General features: G+C 36.9%; 5 protein-coding genes and 1 pseudogene across 7 annotated transcripts; 4 read left to right on the plus strand and 2 right to left on the minus strand.

Moving 5' to 3' along the window:
- LOC104700995 (rRNA-processing protein fcf2) lies at nt 4,540–6,495 on the plus strand. Its single transcript, XM_010416615.1, has 6 exons — nt 4,540–4,690; nt 5,048–5,281; nt 5,365–5,425; nt 5,512–5,589; nt 5,703–5,815; nt 6,220–6,495. Exons 2-6 carry the CDS (start codon nt 5,052–5,054, stop codon nt 6,323–6,325), a joined length of 588 nt encoding a protein of 195 aa, XP_010414917.1. The 5' UTR covers nt 4,540–4,690; nt 5,048–5,051; the 3' UTR covers nt 6,326–6,495.
- Nucleotides 6,756–8,409, plus strand: LOC104700997 (craniofacial development protein 1). Its single transcript, XM_010416617.2, has 4 exons — nt 6,756–6,858; nt 6,940–7,100; nt 7,183–7,371; nt 7,871–8,409. Exons 2-4 carry the CDS (start codon nt 6,942–6,944, stop codon nt 8,243–8,245), a joined length of 723 nt encoding a protein of 240 aa, XP_010414919.1. The 5' UTR covers nt 6,756–6,858; nt 6,940–6,941; the 3' UTR covers nt 8,246–8,409.
- LOC104700998 (UPF0603 protein At1g54780, chloroplastic) lies at nt 8,692–10,047 on the plus strand. Its single transcript, XM_010416618.2, has 3 exons — nt 8,692–9,192; nt 9,279–9,471; nt 9,712–10,047. The coding sequence occupies exons 1-3, from the start codon at nt 8,770–8,772 to the stop codon at nt 9,957–9,959; spliced, it is 864 nt and encodes a 287-aa protein (XP_010414920.1). The 5' UTR covers nt 8,692–8,769; the 3' UTR covers nt 9,960–10,047.
- Nucleotides 10,070–12,774, minus strand: LOC104700999 (GDSL esterase/lipase At1g54790-like). 3 transcript variants are annotated; one of them, XM_010416621.2, is made up of 5 exons: nt 12,522–12,774; nt 11,136–11,339; nt 10,868–11,034; nt 10,502–10,772; nt 10,070–10,395 (listed from the first exon to the last, which is right to left on the minus strand). In XM_010416621.2, exons 1-5 carry the CDS (start codon nt 12,757–12,759, stop codon nt 10,127–10,129), a joined length of 1,149 nt encoding a protein of 382 aa, XP_010414923.1. In that variant the 5' UTR covers nt 12,760–12,774; the 3' UTR covers nt 10,070–10,126. The 3 variants fall into 3 exon arrangements, with proteins under 3 accessions (XP_010414923.1, XP_010414921.1, XP_010414922.1); XM_010416619.2 differs by lacking the exon at nt 12,522–12,774 and adding an exon at nt 11,437–11,744 and having other exon boundaries at nt 10,868–11,037; XM_010416620.1 differs by lacking the exon at nt 12,522–12,774 and adding an exon at nt 11,437–11,743.
- On the minus strand, nt 13,610–16,821 carry LOC104701000 (transcription factor bHLH94-like). The gene is made up of 3 exons (XM_010416622.2): nt 16,124–16,821; nt 15,317–15,712; nt 13,610–13,972 (listed from the first exon to the last, which is right to left on the minus strand). The coding sequence occupies exons 1-3, from the start codon at nt 16,607–16,609 to the stop codon at nt 13,892–13,894; spliced, it is 963 nt and encodes a 320-aa protein (XP_010414924.1). The 5' UTR covers nt 16,610–16,821; the 3' UTR covers nt 13,610–13,891.
- Nucleotides 17,839–19,947, plus strand: part of LOC104704552 — a 4,280-nt pseudogene continuing 2,171 nt past the window's right edge.

The raw sequence follows: 19,947 nt of genomic DNA on the forward strand, positions 1-19,947 counted from the left end.
TCGAAACATACCGGCTCACTGCCGAGCCGCGGCTCACAGCTACGGTATCCAAGGAGTCTCAAAATCCCGCTCTTGGGTCGTCACCCTAAAGCGCACTCTCGGATTATCATCCGAAGCAAACATACCACTCCCACTCTCTGGCCACAAAGTCCATCGAGCTATCGGTATCACATGAGTTGGGCCCACACGGCTTTGAGCAAACAAGTCTGATGTCATCAAGTATCTCCCGACTAGATCTACCTCAACACTTCCGCAAGATCATCGCAATGTCCTATGGCTAACACTCGCCATAAAGGCTACCGAGACATCACAAAGACCCTAAACACGTCACAAAAGCCACACCAACGTCCCCAAGGACCGCCACTAGGCCACGAAAATGTCCAAAAGAACCGCCAAAAAGGCAACAAACGTCACTGGGACCATCGACACTGTATCCGGCATCACTAAAACCACCACCAAGGTACATATCCCGTAGGATCATCACACTTTCCACAAAAACCTTTCCATTTTTAGAAACTTTCTAATTATAGAAACCTGAGCTACCTCTCTTAGCACCGTGACCTCACCAATCAAAAACCCATGAGAGCTGATCATCTCATATGTGACCACTCATCCGGTCAACCTTTAACATTCCCGCCACTCCATGCATTTCACATCCCCTTTCCAAAAATAGACAAGTCTTAACTATTCATAGAACTTTCTATTTATGGAAACTTTCCTTTTATAGCGACCTTCTATTTATGGAAACTTTCCATATATAGAATTCCCGAGCTATTTCCTTCCCACTGGTTTCACAATTCCCAAATCCAAAGAACTCCAATTTTATTAAAACCTCAAATGCAATAATCGTTTACAACTCCAAACGAAAATACATAATGAAAGAAAGAAACCAAAAGCTAAAACTAAGCGCCGGAATGGGCACCCGGTCCTCCCTTCGGCTGTGCCACAACCTCCATCATCTGCCTCCACTTAGGACAAAAAGGCCTGATATGCCCCTCCTCCCCACAATGATAACACAATCGACGATAGTCCTCCGAGTCACCTTTTTTTGGACAGCTTGCCAACCTGTGATTCGTGCTCCCGCACCCATAACATCCCTGACCACCTAGGTTTGCCACCGTCGTCTCTTCCCGCCTCCTCTTGCGCCTTTTCTCTGACTTGCTATCCTTGCTTGGAATGCCCGGCTCCAATGTCTCCTCAATATGAACTGCTAGACTGACCACCACTAACTGTGACCTCAAATCATCCTCGATCCCGGCTGCAATCTCCACCAGCTCCGCTCTCGTAGCATAGCTCCTCACACTGCACCGAGTCCTCAGGTCATCCCGTAGAGCCAACAAAAACCTCCTCACCTGAGCTGACTCTGGCTCCCAAGCCCGGCCTGCATACCCCACAAGCCGACTTAACTCTACATCCAACTCCCGCACTGTACGGTCCCCCTGAGTCAACCCCAAGAACCGTGCCTCCATGCGATCAAGAGCCTCCTGTGAAACATACTTGGAGTTAAACTCCCTCACAAAATCCACCCAATTCATATCCCGCTGCACCCTCCGTGTTGTCACCGACCTCCATCACACACGTGCATCACCTGATAAGTAGTGCACTGCCAAATCCACCCTAAACTAGTCGGGACACCGAAGCGACCGAAAAAGATCCTCCATCCGCTCACTTCACTCATCCGGTACACTCGGATCCATACCTCCCAAGAAAGACCCCGCTCCCACTCGCTGCAGCTGCACCATCATCTGCACATACTAAGCGTCCACTACCTCAGCCCCCGGCTGCACAGCTGCCTGCAAACCCGCCATAGGCTGCACCGCTAGAACCTGCCCACCAACCATTGGCGGCACCACTGGAACCTGCCAACCAACCACTGGCGGCACTACTGCTGGAAGCCGCGCCAAAACCTGAGCTAGCAAGCCCATCAAGACATCCTCCCTGCCTGAAGCACCCTCCGCTGCAACCCCCACACCCAGGGCAACACCGTGACTGACTCCGAGCCCATCCGCCCTGCCGTCACCCAAACCAGCCTGGTCTCTAGACACACTAGGATGAACCTGTGACTTCGCTACCTCCTCACTGACCATGCTCTGGGTCACACTCTCACTGGCCTCGAGAACCTGACCCCGTCCCCAACCACGACCACGACCACGACCACGCCTGCGACCAACAACATCCCCACCTCTAACCATCTGCACTACCCAGAACAGAAGGCTAAGCACAAAATTCAAAACCGCACACAAAACACACATCTTACCGTGGAATCTCATTGAAGGCTCGAAGAGGATGTTCTAGGACCTCATGCCACACACAATTGACTAACTCACATAATCAACTCTAGCATGAAATCCTAAACATCAACAGCAAAAACACAGTGAACCCTAGACCTAGAACCGTAAGGGCTCTAATACCAAAATGAAACAACCCTTCCCGTTTTTTTATATATTAATTCACTAGTGGTCCCATACCCACTAACAACCTAGCAACAATCAACAACAGCGGATAACAAAAACAATTCCATTAAATCAATAAAATTCCAACAATAACAATCCAATAACCAACAATGCAATAACCAAGTTCCAATATCCTACAATGTTCTATCAACTCAACACTAGCAACCTAACAATAGCTAGACCACAATCAATCAAATCTCTAGAACATCCTCCTCCTCATCGCCCTGATTCCACGATCACTATTTGCCTTTACCTGCACCACAAACACAAATTGCAATGCATGAGTATTTTATAAACACTTAGTAAGGCAATTCTCCCATCTACTGGGTATACACACAAGCAATAGAGACATCTCTAACCATTAATAAACAATCAACAATAACAAACCAGGACTCAGCATCGACCGACACCAACATGCATCGACCGGCACCAGTTGGAGGTTGCGTCGACCGATGCAAGATCTGCATCGACCGACACAAGATCTGCATCGACCGATGCAAGGCTAATGACCAATGCTCCTATTGCATCGACCGACGCATGCTCGACATAGCATGAAAACCCTAGATTTTACGCACTGTCCTCGCATTTGCATCGACCGACGCACAAAATGCATCGACTGATGCAATGCCGAGCATCATTTTCCCCCAAAGCTTCTCGCCGGATCTTCGTTCCTACAACCACAAAACTCGATCCCCAGCCACAAGAAAGCTTCCCAACGTCCCAAATAACAAACTAACAAGCCTAACCACACATAACAAGCAAATTAGATATATCTCCAGCTTAGATAAGCCATGGTCATGCACTTACCTTTGCCACAGAAGAAATCCGACCCAAACACAGGAAGAAAACGCTCCTAGGAAGTTCCTACCACGATCTAAGTCTCAGATCTCGCAGGAAAACGCCACAAACTTCCAAGAATCTCCCAAAAACGCTTAAGAACTGATAAGACCTCTTTTCTCTCTGGTTTTTCTCCCAAAACGGCTGAACTCGTCGAATGAGACAAAAACACGACTTAAGGGTTTTCCCTAACCCAAAACGCAGCATTTAACTTAACTCGTCCACAGAAAACTGAACCTGCATCGACCGATGCACTATATGCATCGACCGATGCAATCCCCTAAACCAAAATTTCGGTTCGCGGATGTTACACAAATGTTTAAATTTATAGCCTAAATTTAAACTAAATTAATAAATTATTTACAATTTTCAAAAATATAATAATATCAACTAAGTATATTAATAATTGTATGTCGTATCAATATTTTCCAAAAACAAAAATTTAAAATTATAGCTTAAATTTTAAATAAATTAATAAATCATTTATAACTTTTAAAAATATACTAATGTTAACCAAGTATAATAATAAAATCAATTCAACATAAGTATCATATTAGTAAAGTATAATATTAGTCAAATGGAAATATAATACAAATAAAATAATAATATAATAGAAATAGAATATAAATTAAGATTAACCACGAATAACACAAAAGAAAACTAAAGTAAAACTATGTTTGTGTATATTGACTTACATGGAATTATTATCAAACAAAACAAAACAATTAGGTTTAAAAAAAGAACAAAAAAAAGAAATAAATAACTTCTCTCATAACAAAAAAAAAACTATAAAAATTATGTGATTAAATTTGTATAAACTACAAAAATAATACACCATAAAATCAAGCTACACTAATATATCTCCCACAATAATTAAATAAAATAAAGTTTGAGATTAGTGTTGATAGTGATTTTATATATAAGAACACCAACTAATGATAAATTGAAAAATATTTAAGTTCCAGAATTAAAGGTTTTATATTTTAGTTTAAAATCAGTGATTTAAAATTACTTTGACAATCAACCTAATTGCTATGTTATTCAATAATTTGATATATCTAATAAATTGTTACAAATAGTCTTACCTAGTGTAATTAAAACCCGACGGGTAGGGCAGTATAATTCCTAGTTTACAAAAAAGAAGACGAGGGAAAGCTTAAATACGAGACAATATAGAGCAAATTGGGCTTAAACACTAAGCCCACGAAGGCCCACTCTCTAAACTTCCGGTTTGTATCATCTTTCCAATCTCATCGATCGCTAACCCTAAAAATCCAGTCTCCATCTCCAGTGAACTCCATTGATCTCTAACACTAAATCTACTCATCCCTGGTTCACTTTCTACAGCTTTTGCGTCGGCCGAAACCCCTTTGAAAGATATCTCGACAAGCTGATTTGAGGTAACTCTCGACAAGTTTCTGAGTTTTTGTTTCTGGAGTTGCAAATCAAATTGTTTTCTCTTGTCTTCTCACGCTTCCAGTTCCGGGTTCAGATTATTTTCTGTGTTTTGCTCTGCTTCGAATTTCAAAATTTGGTTTCTTTTTTTTTTTTTCTGCCCAAGTTCGATGGAGGCCGTTTTGAGTTACTTTACTTTGACATTTATCTGTTGATGATGTTGATATCATGATGATGTTATTTTGATTATGATGATGCTAATCATTGGCATGGCAACACCTTCATCGGGTTAGCTTTCGTATTGATTTTCCTCATGGTTCATATTTTCTGAAAATTGTGTGAAATTTACTTTGTCAATGTAGAATAATGGCAGAGACTAGTAAACCATTGATCGGTCTTAAATGGGAACCAAAGCTTCCAGGCTTATCCTTAGACTTGAAAACTGCTGGTTCCACTTCAAGCAAAAGAGCTGAAAGCACTTCTCTCTGGACGTCTAACTCAGAGCTTGTTGATGGTCTTTGTCTTCCACCTACTGATCCAAAGAAGATTAACAAGATGATTAGAAAGCAACTCAAAGACACTACTGGTTCAGACTGGTAGCTTCTCTTTCCACCCACTCTGATTATATTTACCCGTTTTGTTTGTGATTTAAATTGTGTGTTTTCAATACTGTGCATAGGTTTGATATGCCTGCTCCAACAATGACTCCTGAGTTGAAAAGAGATCTTCAGTTGCTTAAGGTAAAATAGCTTCATTGCTTTTTTTTGTTGTTGTCTATTTTGGTTTCAACGTCCTAACACCTTTCTAATTGTATCTATTATTGTAGTTGAGAACTGTGATGGATCCTGCTCTACACTACAAGAAGGCTGTTACGCGGTCTAAAATAGCTGAGAAATATTTCCAGGCAAGTTTCAAGAACGGCAAACTAGATCAAAGATATCAATTTTTGTTTTGGTTTCTGTCTTCTTACACCAACTCTTGTTGTTTCCTATGTTTCAAAAAAAAAAAAAATAACAGATTGGCACAGTAATTGAACCATGTGCAGAGTACCATAATAGATTGACAAAGAAGAATAGAAAAGCAACTCTTGCTGATGAGTTGCTGTCGGATCCCAAAGCTTCTCAGTACAGGTTAGTTACTACCATTGCCAATTCAGAAACAATGTATAGCAAAAAGCTTAAATTCTGTATCATAAACAGTAGCGCGTGTCTTTTTCGGTTAACTGGTTGCAAAACCTTTAGTTTGTGATACGTTGAGTTAAATTCTTCTAACTCTGGACTTGATAATGGAATTGGAAGTATGTGGCTATGTTAATCTTAGAAGTTTTTAGCCCTTGTCCTGGTGTGTATAATGTTTGTTTCACTTCCATCGCTAACGTTTCTGTCAAGTATTATGATAGGTGTTAGACTGGTGGTATAAATGTGTGGTTATTTATTCAAATAGTGTAATAGGAATTTGTGTCTTTGAGAAATGAGATGTTGTAGCTAAGAGTCTTTGCTAAGTGAATGTGTTTGTGTTGCTTATGGTTTTACAGGAAGCGTAAAGTTAAGGAGATTGAGGAGAAGAGTAGAGCAGTTACGAATAAGAAATGGAAGAAAAAAGGAAACCAATCCAAGAACACAAAGCAAAGAAGGAACTGAGTTACTTTTGTTAGAGTGTATGATCATAGTTTTGGGACACATTTGTCTATTTTGATCATTAGTATTGGACTCACTTTTCTTGTGGTGGTGCTATAGATTCACCTTACGATTGTAACGACTCTTGTTGTTTATGAGCTTCGCTTAAAAAGGATTTGTGCTATTATTGGTTACAGCTTTTCCATAAGTGAGAATATGTTGAAACTGGTGCTCTTTATGTCATGTATTTCAAAAACTAAAACCTTGTCTAGAGCTACTAACTGGGACAATGGTTTCAGCAAGACTGCTGTAATTGAGTCCTAGTTTATGTCATATGTTTAAAAAACTCACATATGAACCAAAAACAAATGCCCTGTATCATCACTCATCAGGGAGTTAACGTAACGTATCTTAAAGTTTTGGGACTATTGGTGGATTATTTTAAAGTATAGTGGTCAATTATATAATATAAGAAAAAAGTTTTGCCTCATCGACGCCGTCGTCCATTGTTGCAGACAGTTCCATCAATTAGGGTTTTCGTCGGCCGGCACTTCCAGGTGATTTTCGATGATATCTTATTTCAAAACCCTAAATTCATCGAATACGAATACGAATTGATTTGAAATCTTTTCTCATAGGTATGGGGTCGCATGAGCAATCTCCTGAGCAAAGTGGTTCGAGCAGTGTTGTATCTAAGAAAGTTTCTGAGATTTGGCAGCGGATGAACGAAGGAGTTCCAAATAAGCGGTTCAATATTGTCGCCTCAACCGCTTTGCCCGCTACAAAACCAGCTAATAACGTGAGATTTCTTTTCATGCTATCTCTCTTTTGCGTTTTGAATGGTATGTTTTGGGATTTTGAATATTTTTTTATGATTGTAGAATTGGAAAAGTTATCTTGGCGTGGATGGGAAGAAGAAGGATCATTGCGTTTCGAATGTAGCAAAGGAAGATAGTGTTTTGAATCATACTTGTAGTGAGGAGGCTAAGAGTATTGCTGCTGCTGCTTTGGCTGCTGTGAGAAACGCTACTGCAACCGCTGCAGCTGCTTCCAGCCGGGGAAAGATTGAGGTCAGTTGTTTCAATTTATGATATTTTATATCAGCGCTTTGGAATTAAGCAGATGGATTGAAATCTCTTTGCCAAGTTAAAACTGTAGTTTGATTTTGAACCTTTTTTGATCTGCAAATAAAGCTCGCTATTGTTAAAATCGAAGGTTCTTATCACTTGTTTGGAACTAGGAAGATAGATTGTGTAGGACTAGAATAAAATATAGTTTGTTCGAACCTTTGTGATTCGTTGGCTTTTTTAGAAAAAGCTGTCTTTTGGCTCGGTATTGTTAGAGATCCTATCAGCTCTTTGGATTAGCAAGAAGATGGATTGAGGACTAGAATCTCTGTCTCAAGTTAATATGTGGTTTGATTGAACCTTTCTTGATGGAATCTAAAAGAACATGTCAGCTGTTTGGAACTAGGAAGAATGGATGGTGTTGGACTAGAATCTAATTAGTTGCACTTGCTTGGTGAGCATTCATTTGGTTAATGTATATGTTCTTCTCGATCACTTCCAGATAACTGAGGTCAAAGACTTTGCGGGTCAAGAAATCGAAGTAAAGCGGTTAGTGGAAGCGGATTCAAAAGAAGCACTGGACCGAGGAAACAAAGGCTCCTCCTCCTCCTCGGCAGCGCCTTCAGCGGTTGATGCGGTTCTTGAGCAGATCAAGAAGAAACAAAAGCTGAGTGTTTTGGACAAGACGAAGAAAGACTGGGGAGAGTATAAGGAGGAAAACAAAGGTGTTGAAGACGAACTAGATAAGTACAAGAAAAGCTCTGACAAGTATCTCGACAAAGTCAGTTTCTTGGAGAGAGCTGATTACAGACAGTTTGAGAAAGAGAGAGACGCTCGTTTAGCTCTTCAGTCCAAGAGAAGACACGATGATGTCTGAAATGTGAACACCGACTCTTTTAACCTTCTTCTTATTCTGCTGTAAGTAAAGTAATCTTGTTTTCTTCTCTCTTAGAGAAGTGATCTTAGTAAGACTTTTGTAGCATTTTCTCAAGTGATTTGGTCACATTCTTTGCAGAGTCTAAACCGATTCCTCGTTTTCTTGGTTGATTCGGATTTATCTTTTTTGTTTTATGTCGCTCGAGTTAAAAAAAAAAAAAAAAATCTTGTGGCATTTCATGTTTATTCGAAATAAATTTTTTTGTTATATATTCTTGGGTGGTTTTATTTATTTTTTTCATAGTTTTTCTAGTATTTGATAGCTTTAGTAATAGTCAACAACAAAGCGCCACGTGGGAGAATTGTTAAGTTCTGTTGGCACAAAAATGTGGTGGAAATAAAAACATTATCCAGAAAATCTAACATTTCGACCAATCCTTCACTTCCTTTGACGATCCAAAACATAACACAAGAAAATGCATCAAAATCTCCATCTCTGAAACTCAAAACTCATCTCTGAACTCAATGGAGACCCTTCTCTCCCCTCGTGCACTTTCTCCTCCTCTCAACTCCAAACCCTCGTCCACTCTCCAGACAAAACCCACTTCACATTCCTTGTCTCTCTCATCAAAACCCACCACATTCCCCGGTCCTAAACACCTCTCCTTTACCCGGATCACTAAACAGGAATCGAGAAATTGGTTAACAGATGCAAAGCAAGGTCTAGCTGCTTTAGCTCTATCACTAACACTCAGTTTCTCACCTGTTGGCGCTGCTTTGGCCTCTGAGTTCAATATCCTCAACGACGGTCCTCCAAAAGACACTTACGTAGTGGACGACGCTGGTGTTCTAAGTCGAGTGACGAGGTCAGATCTTAAGAAGCTTTTGTCTGATCTTGAATACAGAAAGAAACTGAGACTCAATTTCATCACTGTCCGAAAGCTCACTGTGAGTTTCTTTTTTCTTGTTCCTATAAATTTTGTTTTTTAGTAAACCGGAAGTTGAACTGGAACCGGTTTGGTTAAATTATGCAGAGTAAAGCAGATGCTTTTGAGTATGCAGACCAAGTTTTGGAGAAATGGTATCCTTCGATTGAAGAAGGTAACAACAAGGGTATTGTTGTTTTGATCACAAGTCAGAAGGAAGGAGCTATTACTGGTGGTCCTGCTTTCATTGAAGCTGTTGGTGAAAACATTCTTGATGCTACCGTCTCTGAAAATCTTCCCGGTATGGTTGGTTCTCTTGGTCTAGTGTAGTGTTAGAATTTTGATGCAGCATCTAGTGCACAAAACTAGTGGTCTTCAATCAGGCTTTTGGTTCGGATTTTTCCGTTTATAAATAATAGGTACCAAAGTAGAACCGAGTCTAGTGTTAAAATCGTTTGCATTAGGTTTTAACCAACATTATAGTAACTATATGTTGAATTTGAGTTGGAACTGATAAGTATTTGAATGTATGAGGGTGCAGTACTAGCAACGGACGAAAAATACAACGAGGCAGTATACAGCAGCGCAAAAAGGTTGGTTGCAGCAATAGACGGTCTCCCAGACCCTGGGGGTCCAGCAGTGAAGGATAACAAGAGAGAATCAAATTTCAAGACGAAAGAAGAAACCGAAGAGAAGAGAGGACAGTTCAGTCTTGTCGTTGGAGGATTACTTGTAATTGCCTTTGTAGTTCCCATGGCACAGTACTTTGCTTATGTCTCCAAGAAGTAAAAGTAACTCAGGTTCACTCTCGTAAACCAAACCGATCAGGTCAGAACTCGGTTAATTATTTTGTTACGGTTTCTTGATAATTGGTTCATTTGAGCAGTATAAGTAAATAATGACAGAAAACTAAAGAATGAATGAAACCAACTGATTGTAATTATAAACAGCATTTTCTAAAATTTTAAGCTTAGAAAAAATGGCATTTGGTCTGGAAACGGCGGATCGGAATACTTCCCGGTTAATATTTGAGATGACACGAAGTGGTTTGCGGCTTCGGTATAGTGAATTCCATCCCAGTTAATGTACTCAGAACTGTCGTTGCAAGCTTTGGCCGTTACTGATATCCCATCAATGACTTTAGTTTGGCCACATGTAATGCGGCTATCGTAGTTTAAGGGCGCCCCTCCGACTCCACAACACGCCATTAACGGATTTTCAAAACCTAAAACAATCAAAATTTTGTTATAACCAACATCCTCAAGAATCAAGATGGTGAAGATTTATATGTAGTTTGGAAATTTAAATTATATATAGCGAAAAATGCTTACCAAATCGGGAATAATTAGCGATGAGGTTAGATTTGATAGAGAAGATATCAACGTAGGTAACATTTGAATCAGGGAATTGGGCTTGAAATTTGTTGGACAGAGCATGTAGTTGAAGATTGAATAGTTTGGCTGCTTGGTTATGGGAACTAACACAACCAAACTCATCAAGCTTTGTTGGATCTGTCCCAAACTTGGCAATATTTTGAGCTAAACATCCCAAAGGCCCTGAGTTGTGTATCCAAAAGTTTCTGCCACCTTCCTCATACAGCCTCTGCCAAATTAAATTTTCAGAAATTGTTAGTCTAGTTTGCATGAGTCGGTCCGGTATTTAACGAAAATAAAAGTTAACAATATATAGTGGTATACCTTGAGTCCAAGTTCAAAAGTTTCAAGAATGGATGGAATAGAGGCAAGAACTTGGTCAAGAGACTTGGAGTAGAAGGCACCAGCTATATCATTTTGGCCTATGTCAATCATGTATAGTCCTTTTGAATAATAATCAAGTGGTGGTAAGTACTTTTCATATCTCCTTCCTACTAAAACATCAAAAACAATATTTACTTCATTTACACTTCATATAATGTATACGCATCCGTCACATCTCACCAACAACATATTTTCAAATCAACCCCACCTGTTTTAGAAAGCAGTTCAAGTGACCTAGTTTTGAACCGGATGAACTGAGAGATTTGAAGATCAAAGGAGAAGGGAGAGACCGATGTCGGGTTTGCGGGAAGAATGGTGGATCCTGCTGCTGCAAAGTTACACCCTTTTTTGAAATTTGGTAAACCTAATGAATCCAAATATGGATTTAGAAATGGCATGTCCATTGCATCCACTGCGCAAAACAGAAAAACACATATCAAAACATATGGTATGAAGAGAAATGCCAAATCAAATAAGCCATTTCAATGAAAGAATAACGTTATGTATACATAGAAAATCGACAATAAGACGGCCATCACAATATCTTCCCGAAGGAAGGTTGAAGTAAGTTTGGCCATAGGGAGGGTTAACAGTTTCAATCCCGGCGGATATGAGATTGCCCGTGTCGGAATTCGAGTCCCCTAAGTTGATGATTGCCGGATATTTTAGGATTGTAGAGAGAGATGAGGGCAAGAAGGAAATGAAGATGAAGAGTACAATGGAGAGATTGTTTACTATGGGAGCCATTGGGATGAAAACAAACAGCCATATCATTTGTAATCAAGCCAACGATATAAATTGTCTACAACAACTTTGAAACTTTTCGTTAATATTTTATTTATATTTATTTAAATTGAACGCAGGTCCGATTCAAAAATGTAAAATATAAGATTGCTTCGACGTTGCTTCGTAAGAAAGATTTGTTTCAAAAAAAATCGAGATTAAATTAGGGGCATCATTAGTTTGGACCGTTTGGTACCGAACGAAGAAAATTCGACTCGTACGTTAGTGTCCTTGAGTTTTCATAAAATTTAGCTACTGAGAGAGTTAGATTGTGCCTTTTTTTTTTTTTTTTGGTGGATTGCAATTTCGATGACAATAACCATGTACATTATAAACGAAAGTATATGATCAAACTTTTCCCCAAAAAAAATGTATATAATCAAACAAGAAATTCTTTAATTAAAACATATAGATATGAAAATTTTATAATTTGTGTTTATTCTTACGGTTTGCAAATGTTATTTTAATTATAAAAAATGAGATTTTATGTTTTTATTCAATCTGAACGGGTTTTTTTTCCCTTCAAATTAGTGGATTGATGAGTATGAGTAGGTTCAAAAAAGAAATTCTTTTATTTATTTATAAAAATGTAAAGTATGATTGATGAGTTCTATCTAGCTCTCTCCTTTCACAAAACTAACAAAAAATTTGGTGCAACATGACTACATGACCGAGTAACCTGAATATGTAAACTCAACGTGTACCTACTGGTTAAAATAAAGTTGGTGTAAGAAGACACGATATCCAGTACATAATATTGTTGAATACTATTATAAAAGAGACATTGTAAACTAGAAAGGATCGGACTTACTTAGAAAATCTATAAGGAGACGTCCATCGCAGAATCTTTGAGAAGACGTTTTGAAGGAATTTTGTCCGTAAGGAAGGTCAAGACGAATGCCGAGGCCAGCAACTAGATCACCGGTATCGGAATTGGAATCTCCAAAATTAAAAGCAGAAAGATAATTGAAATCAATAGAGTTTGAATTCTGTATATACAAGATAAAAAATACGATGACATAGAAAATTTTCATCTTAGTTATATTCATGAGCTCTTTATTTGTTGTTTTAAATTGGCTTTGAGATTTATAGTTTCTATTTGTCCATGTCTTTTTTATATGTGTTGATGCTTTAAATTGTGCAAAGAGGAAAACACTATACAAGCAAGATTGTTGCTTTGAATCTCGCTTGCAAGTCTTACTTACTATGTCTGTATATATTTATATGATGACTCACAGGAACACATTTGATTGTTAAGTAAATTAGCAAAGTTTTCTTACAATAGTTTCTTACCCTTACATTAACCATTTCTTTCCGACCTTTGATGATATGCTTGAATGAGATCTTTTCCCTTCAAAAGTACATATATAGAAAGATAAAAAATTGTTGAAATGTTGATCAACAAAGAGTTACAATTTTTAGAAAAACATTTGAATAAGTCTAGATTGAGCACACCTCAAACCAACGCCATATACAAAAACTTGAAAACATAGGAAACGAAAGCATATCTTCCAATAAAGTTATTTACTCTATTACTAAGGAACTTATGAGGGAATGAAAGAATGTTGCTTAATAGATTTTGACATACACTGTTATTTATTTGAGAACTAATTATAATTTTGTACTGTATTCTCGATATTATAAATATAAAATAGCAAAAGTGTTAAGGATATATAGAAAGGTGGTTTCGGCGGATTCATGGCCCATTGAAAAACATAGATTCCTGGTTTTGTAAAGTTTGGTACAAACTATTTTCATCGGACCTCACGGTGGCAATTATTGGTGAGACAGATTAGATTGGTCGAGAATGACCACTCGATTTTATGTTTAAAATGTGCCTACACAACTATAAATTTTAAAATAAATTTTGTTTATTGTTTTCTACGAATATTAACCAAATCCAACAACCAAATTATCTCCAGCTGTTACCATTTACTTTTGTCAACAACTTAAATAAAAAATGGACCGTCCATGTTTACTATAATGTGTGGAAAGTGCAATGGACAGAAGCATCTATAAAATGGTACACAATATTAAATATAATTACTGGACAGCCAAATCAAGTGTACTATCGAAGGACATTTATATGAACTCGTAGCCAAATATCCCAACCCGGATGATATCATGCTAACATTGACTCTGCAAACCGGTCTACTTTAGGGTTACTGTTGGACAACATCATCATGAATATTGAATACTGAGCATTTCATACACTGCAGTAGCAATATCAGCCACTGATGTAAGCGTACACTTATCTTCCATCTGCATAGTTGAGAAAGAAAAATAATTAAACTAAAAGTATATTTTGTTAAATTACCACTAGATCAAGACTCAATATATGGCAATTGTTTTTTTCAATATAGAAAAATCTTTGGGTTTTACGGAAAAAAATGTTTGTTATTATTTTGATTAAAAGCAACAAAAAAAAATTACGAAAAAGTTGTAGTAATGTTTATATGCTAATGAAAATGGTTTGTTTAAAGTGCTTTTTACATCTAATCGCTGTCGGAGTCTACAAATAGTAAGTAATTTGGCGACGTCTGTTTGTCTATGCATAAAATGGTTATTCTTCCAATGTTGAGTACGTTCTCACATGCAGAGAAAAAATTGAGTAAATTGTTTTTGGTCAAGTGTTGTTCCCACGTAAGTATAGTTCATTCTTTAGGCCTTAACGTATGCTTCATTCATATGACATTACATTTGTATAACATAAATTATATTAATTACGTCGGTCTGAATTTCTCACAAGGATTACAAATAGTCAGTTATGTTAAGTTGTTAGAACTGAACCATAATAGTAGATTTTGTAGATCAATGTTATTTGTAAAAGATAAATTTATGATTAAAAAATTGTATAATACAAAAATGTAATGAGAAAATGTTGACAAAAAAATTGTTGGAAAACTAAGTGTTTAATTAGCTAAATAATATCTTAGCACAAAAGAACAAACCACGAAATTATGTTAAAGTAGAGGAGTGATACTTTGGTTAAATTTTTGTATTATATATATAATATTTTGTAGTTAACGTGTCTATATATATATATATATATATGTGTATCATAATTATATCAATGAAACTTCAAAACATGAAAATATAACAAATTACTAATAAATAACAGAGATAGATGATAGAATAGTTATATTTTGGCTGAAGTTATCGTTAAATATCGTATTTTATTTTTTAATTGTATTAGAGACTAAATTAACGAAACCTGTATTGACTATATAAGAATTGCATGTGAATGCGCTATAACTAAGTATATCTGTTTTTGCCAGAAGGATCCAGAATTGACATGTTAATTATCCTCATAATCAAACCTATATTTGAAACTGAGGATTATTATAATGATCTATTTAGTGACAATCACATTTTTTAAACTAATAAAACAATAGGCGACAAGAGAAAAACAATTAGGTTAAGGCTAGGCCTAGCATTTGATTTACAATTAACTCACACAGAGATCTCTAATTTTTGGGTTTTGTGTTTTTGGGAATAAATCTATTTTTTTTTGGTTACAGCTATTTTTAGAATATTCTTTACTACTGTAACTTTGTCAATTCAGGGGTAAATATATAGTGATTAAGAATTAAAACAGAAACGTACCTTAGTGGAGAAACAGTAGAGGATAAAGTCAGAAACAGTGGAGACATTAAGGTGAAGAATGATAAACCCTAGGCTTTGTAGAGCAGAGACCAAGTTGAGGAGAAGCTTTGGTCTCCTTCTTGATCTGATCTTGAGACTTGCATGGCTCTCGACGAGGCTTACTTCAATATCAGCCAATGCATTCTCGACAACCACGTTTTCGCTGACAGATGATGAACCCATCGAGTACTGGGGAAGCTTGAAGGCGTCCGAGAATGGTGTGGCGGATGAGATATCGATTTCGCCGTATGATAAGGACTTTTCGTTTTGTTCGCCATTAATGTTAAGGTGGTGAACACGGTGTTCGAGTTCTCTGATGAAGTTTATGGCACCTCCTACTATTGATGCTTGGTCACACTAAAATCATGAAAGTAAAAAAAACACTTGAACTCATAGTAATAACCAAAAAATTATGCATGTAATAAAGTCTAAAAATATCCTTTTTGTTAAAGTTGATATGATACCTAGCCATCTTGGGATATCAAAAAGAAACAAAATATTAACGTTAACTTAACTTTTAATATTCAGTATAAAGAACATAATTTCAGATAGATAAAGTAATTTTTTTCACTTTTATTTACTATTCAAATTAATTTCCTAAACTTTCTAAAGATGTAAATTATTTTTGTAATATTTTTACTTATAAAACTAATAACTAAAAACATGGAACGTGAAAAATATGATGTTTTTTTTTTGTTAGTCTATATATAAAAAAATACATAGATGCACTATCTACATAATTATGAATGTAGATTTAGAAGAATATACCCTTTGGACGTATGAGTCAGGCATGAGAGAGCGGAGAACAGAGAGGTACTCATTCATCATTTTTCTTCGGTTACGCTCCACTGCAATGTGAGTCATACGTTGATTATTGATTTCTTCTTTGTTTTTCTTCACCCTTGTTCTGCGGCGTGTTGCCTTCTTGCTACCCGAAGTGTCTATCTCTTTATCTCGGTGGTACATCATATCGCAGTTCGGATTACCAGAGGAGTTTCCGTTCGGGGTAATCTTTGCTTCACTAATAGCAATTTCAGGAAGAGGTTGATGAAGGAATGTAGTAGCATCCTCATAGTAGTGATCTTCTTGTAGAAAAGTAGAGTTGTAGTTTTCTGTTTGGTTATCGAGAAAAGTTAGAGAGGCTTGGAGATCATAGAAGTGTGGTTCATCTTCTATGTAAAGGTTAGAGTAAGCTTCTTTGCCATTATAACTGTAGATGTTGTCGTGTTGCAAAAACACACCCTCGAGAGCCATTAGCCTTCTTAGTCTTAAAAGGAAAGTAACTCTTTGATAAGAATAGAGATAAACAAAAAAGAGTGTTAAAATATGATAATGAACATTGGGAGTTTAGAATGAAAGTGAAATAAATGATAAGTGTGAGATGATTGATACTGATCAACACGGTATTAATTTATAAAGGGGGAACGAGTTCTACAGCTTGTTGCACGTGAAAAGCATAGTTTGGGAGTTTGCTCTAAGGGAGATGTATTCTCTATTCTGGTTGTTGGACTATTAAAAAGGGTAATTAGCTATAAGCTAATAATGTGCAACAGGTGGGGAAGTTTCTATGATTCCTAGCTACGCTCTTGTTTTTTTTTCTCCGGGACTTGACTGTGAACTATCTCGGCCGGTTAAGTATACAAAAATGTATATAACATATGATCGTCCATTTATGCGGTTTGTCTTATTGTGAGCAAATGAGACAGCACTGGTTTGCGATTATGTGTTTTTTCTATTGATATTTGTGTTCTCACAAGATGGTTTAAATTGACTATATAAAAAATTAATTACAAACACTATATATTTAATCGACTGTTCTAAATAATTTGAACAATCAGTCGAGAGAAGTAAAATTCAAGTCAACAATTCGAGAGACTAGTCGTATTAATAAATTAAAATAAATGGAAAAAAATAAACAAATCTACCAAAAAAAAATATTGATAGTTCAATTATCAAATCAAAATATTAACTAGATCATAGTGAATTTAAACATATTCTAAAAACTATAGGCTCCAAATTTATATGTATATTTGAAAAAAAAAAATAAGCTGCCAATGAATTATATTCTGAAAGAAATGTTTTTTATTGACTTGAGGTTCAATTCGACCTCTCTACTTATGGCAAGTGCTGAAAAACGGCCCTAGAGAGAAAAAGATGCTTGAGATTGGGATTTCACCGAATCTCTTCAGCTCGTTCTTATTGGTAATTCTTTTGGAGGACTCATAAGTACCAAAACCAATAGAGAATTCGACTAGAGTTCCTGTTTTAGGTGCCAAAGATGATTTCACGTATAGTGTGGTAAGAACTAATTAAGAATTTTTGCCTCGTTGCCAACCGAACCAGAAAGATTCAATCTTGGTATTTATACTAAACCGGACTGAGTTATGGTTTTGCAAGCCTTAACTGAAATTAGGGTTTTCTATTAAAGAGGTCAGTTCGCTAGTCCTGAATTCATCTCTCTCTCTCTCACTTAGCTTTCCTCGATGGCTCCAAACTTAACTCTAACGCTGAAGAGGCACAGGCCACATGAAAATATCCATAGGAAACAGGATACGAAGAAATGTAAACGTGTTGAAGACGAATCAGTCGCAATGTTTTACGAAGAACAGACAACGTACGATATTTTGCTGGCATCTCTCGGTTTATCTGACAAGGTTGTTGCTGATATGAAAAAAAGAAGGCACCGACAGGACAAAGGTAAAAGCTACACAGAAAGATATGAGGATAACGAGATGCAAGGTAAGTTTTTTCCTTATCTTGTATTGGAAATTATTGCTAGTCTCTATCCTTTATGCTCGTATATGCTGAGAGACTTTGCAAACTCTCCTCTCTAGTTGCATCCACTGATCTCAATCATACTTCCCTTGTATTTATTAAAGGTGCTAATCAGGAAAGTCTCCGAGGTCTTACTAAGAACACAGATCAGGAGAACAATGAAAAAGGTTCTGAGGATTGTGTAACGGAGGAGGAGCATGATTTAACTACCAATGGCCTATCTTCATCTACTAGTGCATTTAGTGAGCACCTTAGTCACAAATTATCAAGTAAAGAAGCGGAGACTTTATCAAAAGGCAAATGGAAGTTTGAATGGGAAGCACCTGCCATTGGCATGCCAAATCGCTGCTGGAAAGGAACAAGACCAAATTTTCGTGATGTATGTGTTCTTATATATAACCTTCCCAACTAATTAGAAGTTACAAGTAGCACTAAGAAAACCCTTTTTTGCAGGTAGCTCAGAGTGATGCAACTTATGGTCTCAAGCCTAAGTTATTTAAGTACTGGCTTCAATTATACGAGAAATCTGGACGAAAATATTTAAACTCATCTAACAGGAGAAGATTCTTCTCCATTTGTATGTCTTGGATTCTGCGAATCACCTTTTTCCTAAATTTTATATATATATTTTTTTTTCTAACTATAATATTTGATTTTTTAGGCAGCAGTTATATGGATATTTTGCATTCTAACAAGAGACCCTTTTACAATAAAGGCCTTGGAGAAGACTTAAGTCACATGGACGCATACCTTATGCATTCTGTATGTGCATGTATTCTTTTTTTCTAAGACCAATCATTTTAGTTTCTACTTAGCATTTCAGGAAGATTTATTGAAGTCAGTTTGTCTCCTTATTATGTACGTAGTTGAGTCACATATTTAGAACTAGAGATCTTATGAAGAAGAATGAAAGTAAAATTTCCAAACTTTCTGAAGAGGAAGTTCTTTCTGATGATGGATTTCGAGACCAAGGTTTTACTCGTCCAAAGGTGACCAATTTCGTGTGTTAAAATTAAACCTGTTGTTTCCCACATTTGAAAAATTGTCTTACGTTTATTTTATGTATATATAGGTACTGATTCTACTACCATACAAGAGTATTGCCTTCCGCGTTGTGAAGAGGCTCATACAATTAACTCCTGCAGAAGCACAAAGGGTATACAAATTTATGATTTTTTTCAGTCATATAATTTTTTAATTGGTATCTGCTTTGTGACTATGTTGCCTTATGGCTTATTCTATGATTACTTAGACATCAAACAGATAAGTACTAGTTTGATTGTTAATTAGAAAATTATGTAGAATTGTGAATTGATATTGTCTCGGTAGCTGATTATGTCTCGAGTTATTTATGTTCTCTTCATATATCAATATTCGTTTGTTTCAGGTTAATGTAGACAACCTTGACCGGTTTAATAAGGAATTTGGATGTGATGACGGTGATGTGAAGACATTCAAATATGGGAATCAGCCGGGGACGGCTACCAAATAGAAGTACCCGTGCTTCATAGGAAATCAGAAAAGCCTTGTGATTGGCAAGCCCTTATCGGTGAAGGGAACGATGATGATATATTTATGATAGGCATAAAGCAGTTAAAGAAGAGCATTAGGCTGTATAGTGATTTCTATTTATCGGACATGATTTCTATTCACCCGTTGGGATAGTTAAGGCCATTGGTAAAGCAGAAGAAAACAAGGAACTAGATGTTGATTATCTATCCTCCATCGAGGTTTTGATTATCGATCACGCAGACGTAAAGTCTATGCAGAATTGGAAGCACGTTGAAACAGTCGTCAAACAATTAAACAGATTGCCA

Source organism: Camelina sativa, chromosome 7 (assembly GCF_000633955.1).
Source record: "Camelina sativa cultivar DH55 chromosome 7, Cs, whole genome shotgun sequence".
NCBI classification, from domain to species: Eukaryota; Viridiplantae; Streptophyta; class Magnoliopsida; order Brassicales; family Brassicaceae; genus Camelina; species Camelina sativa.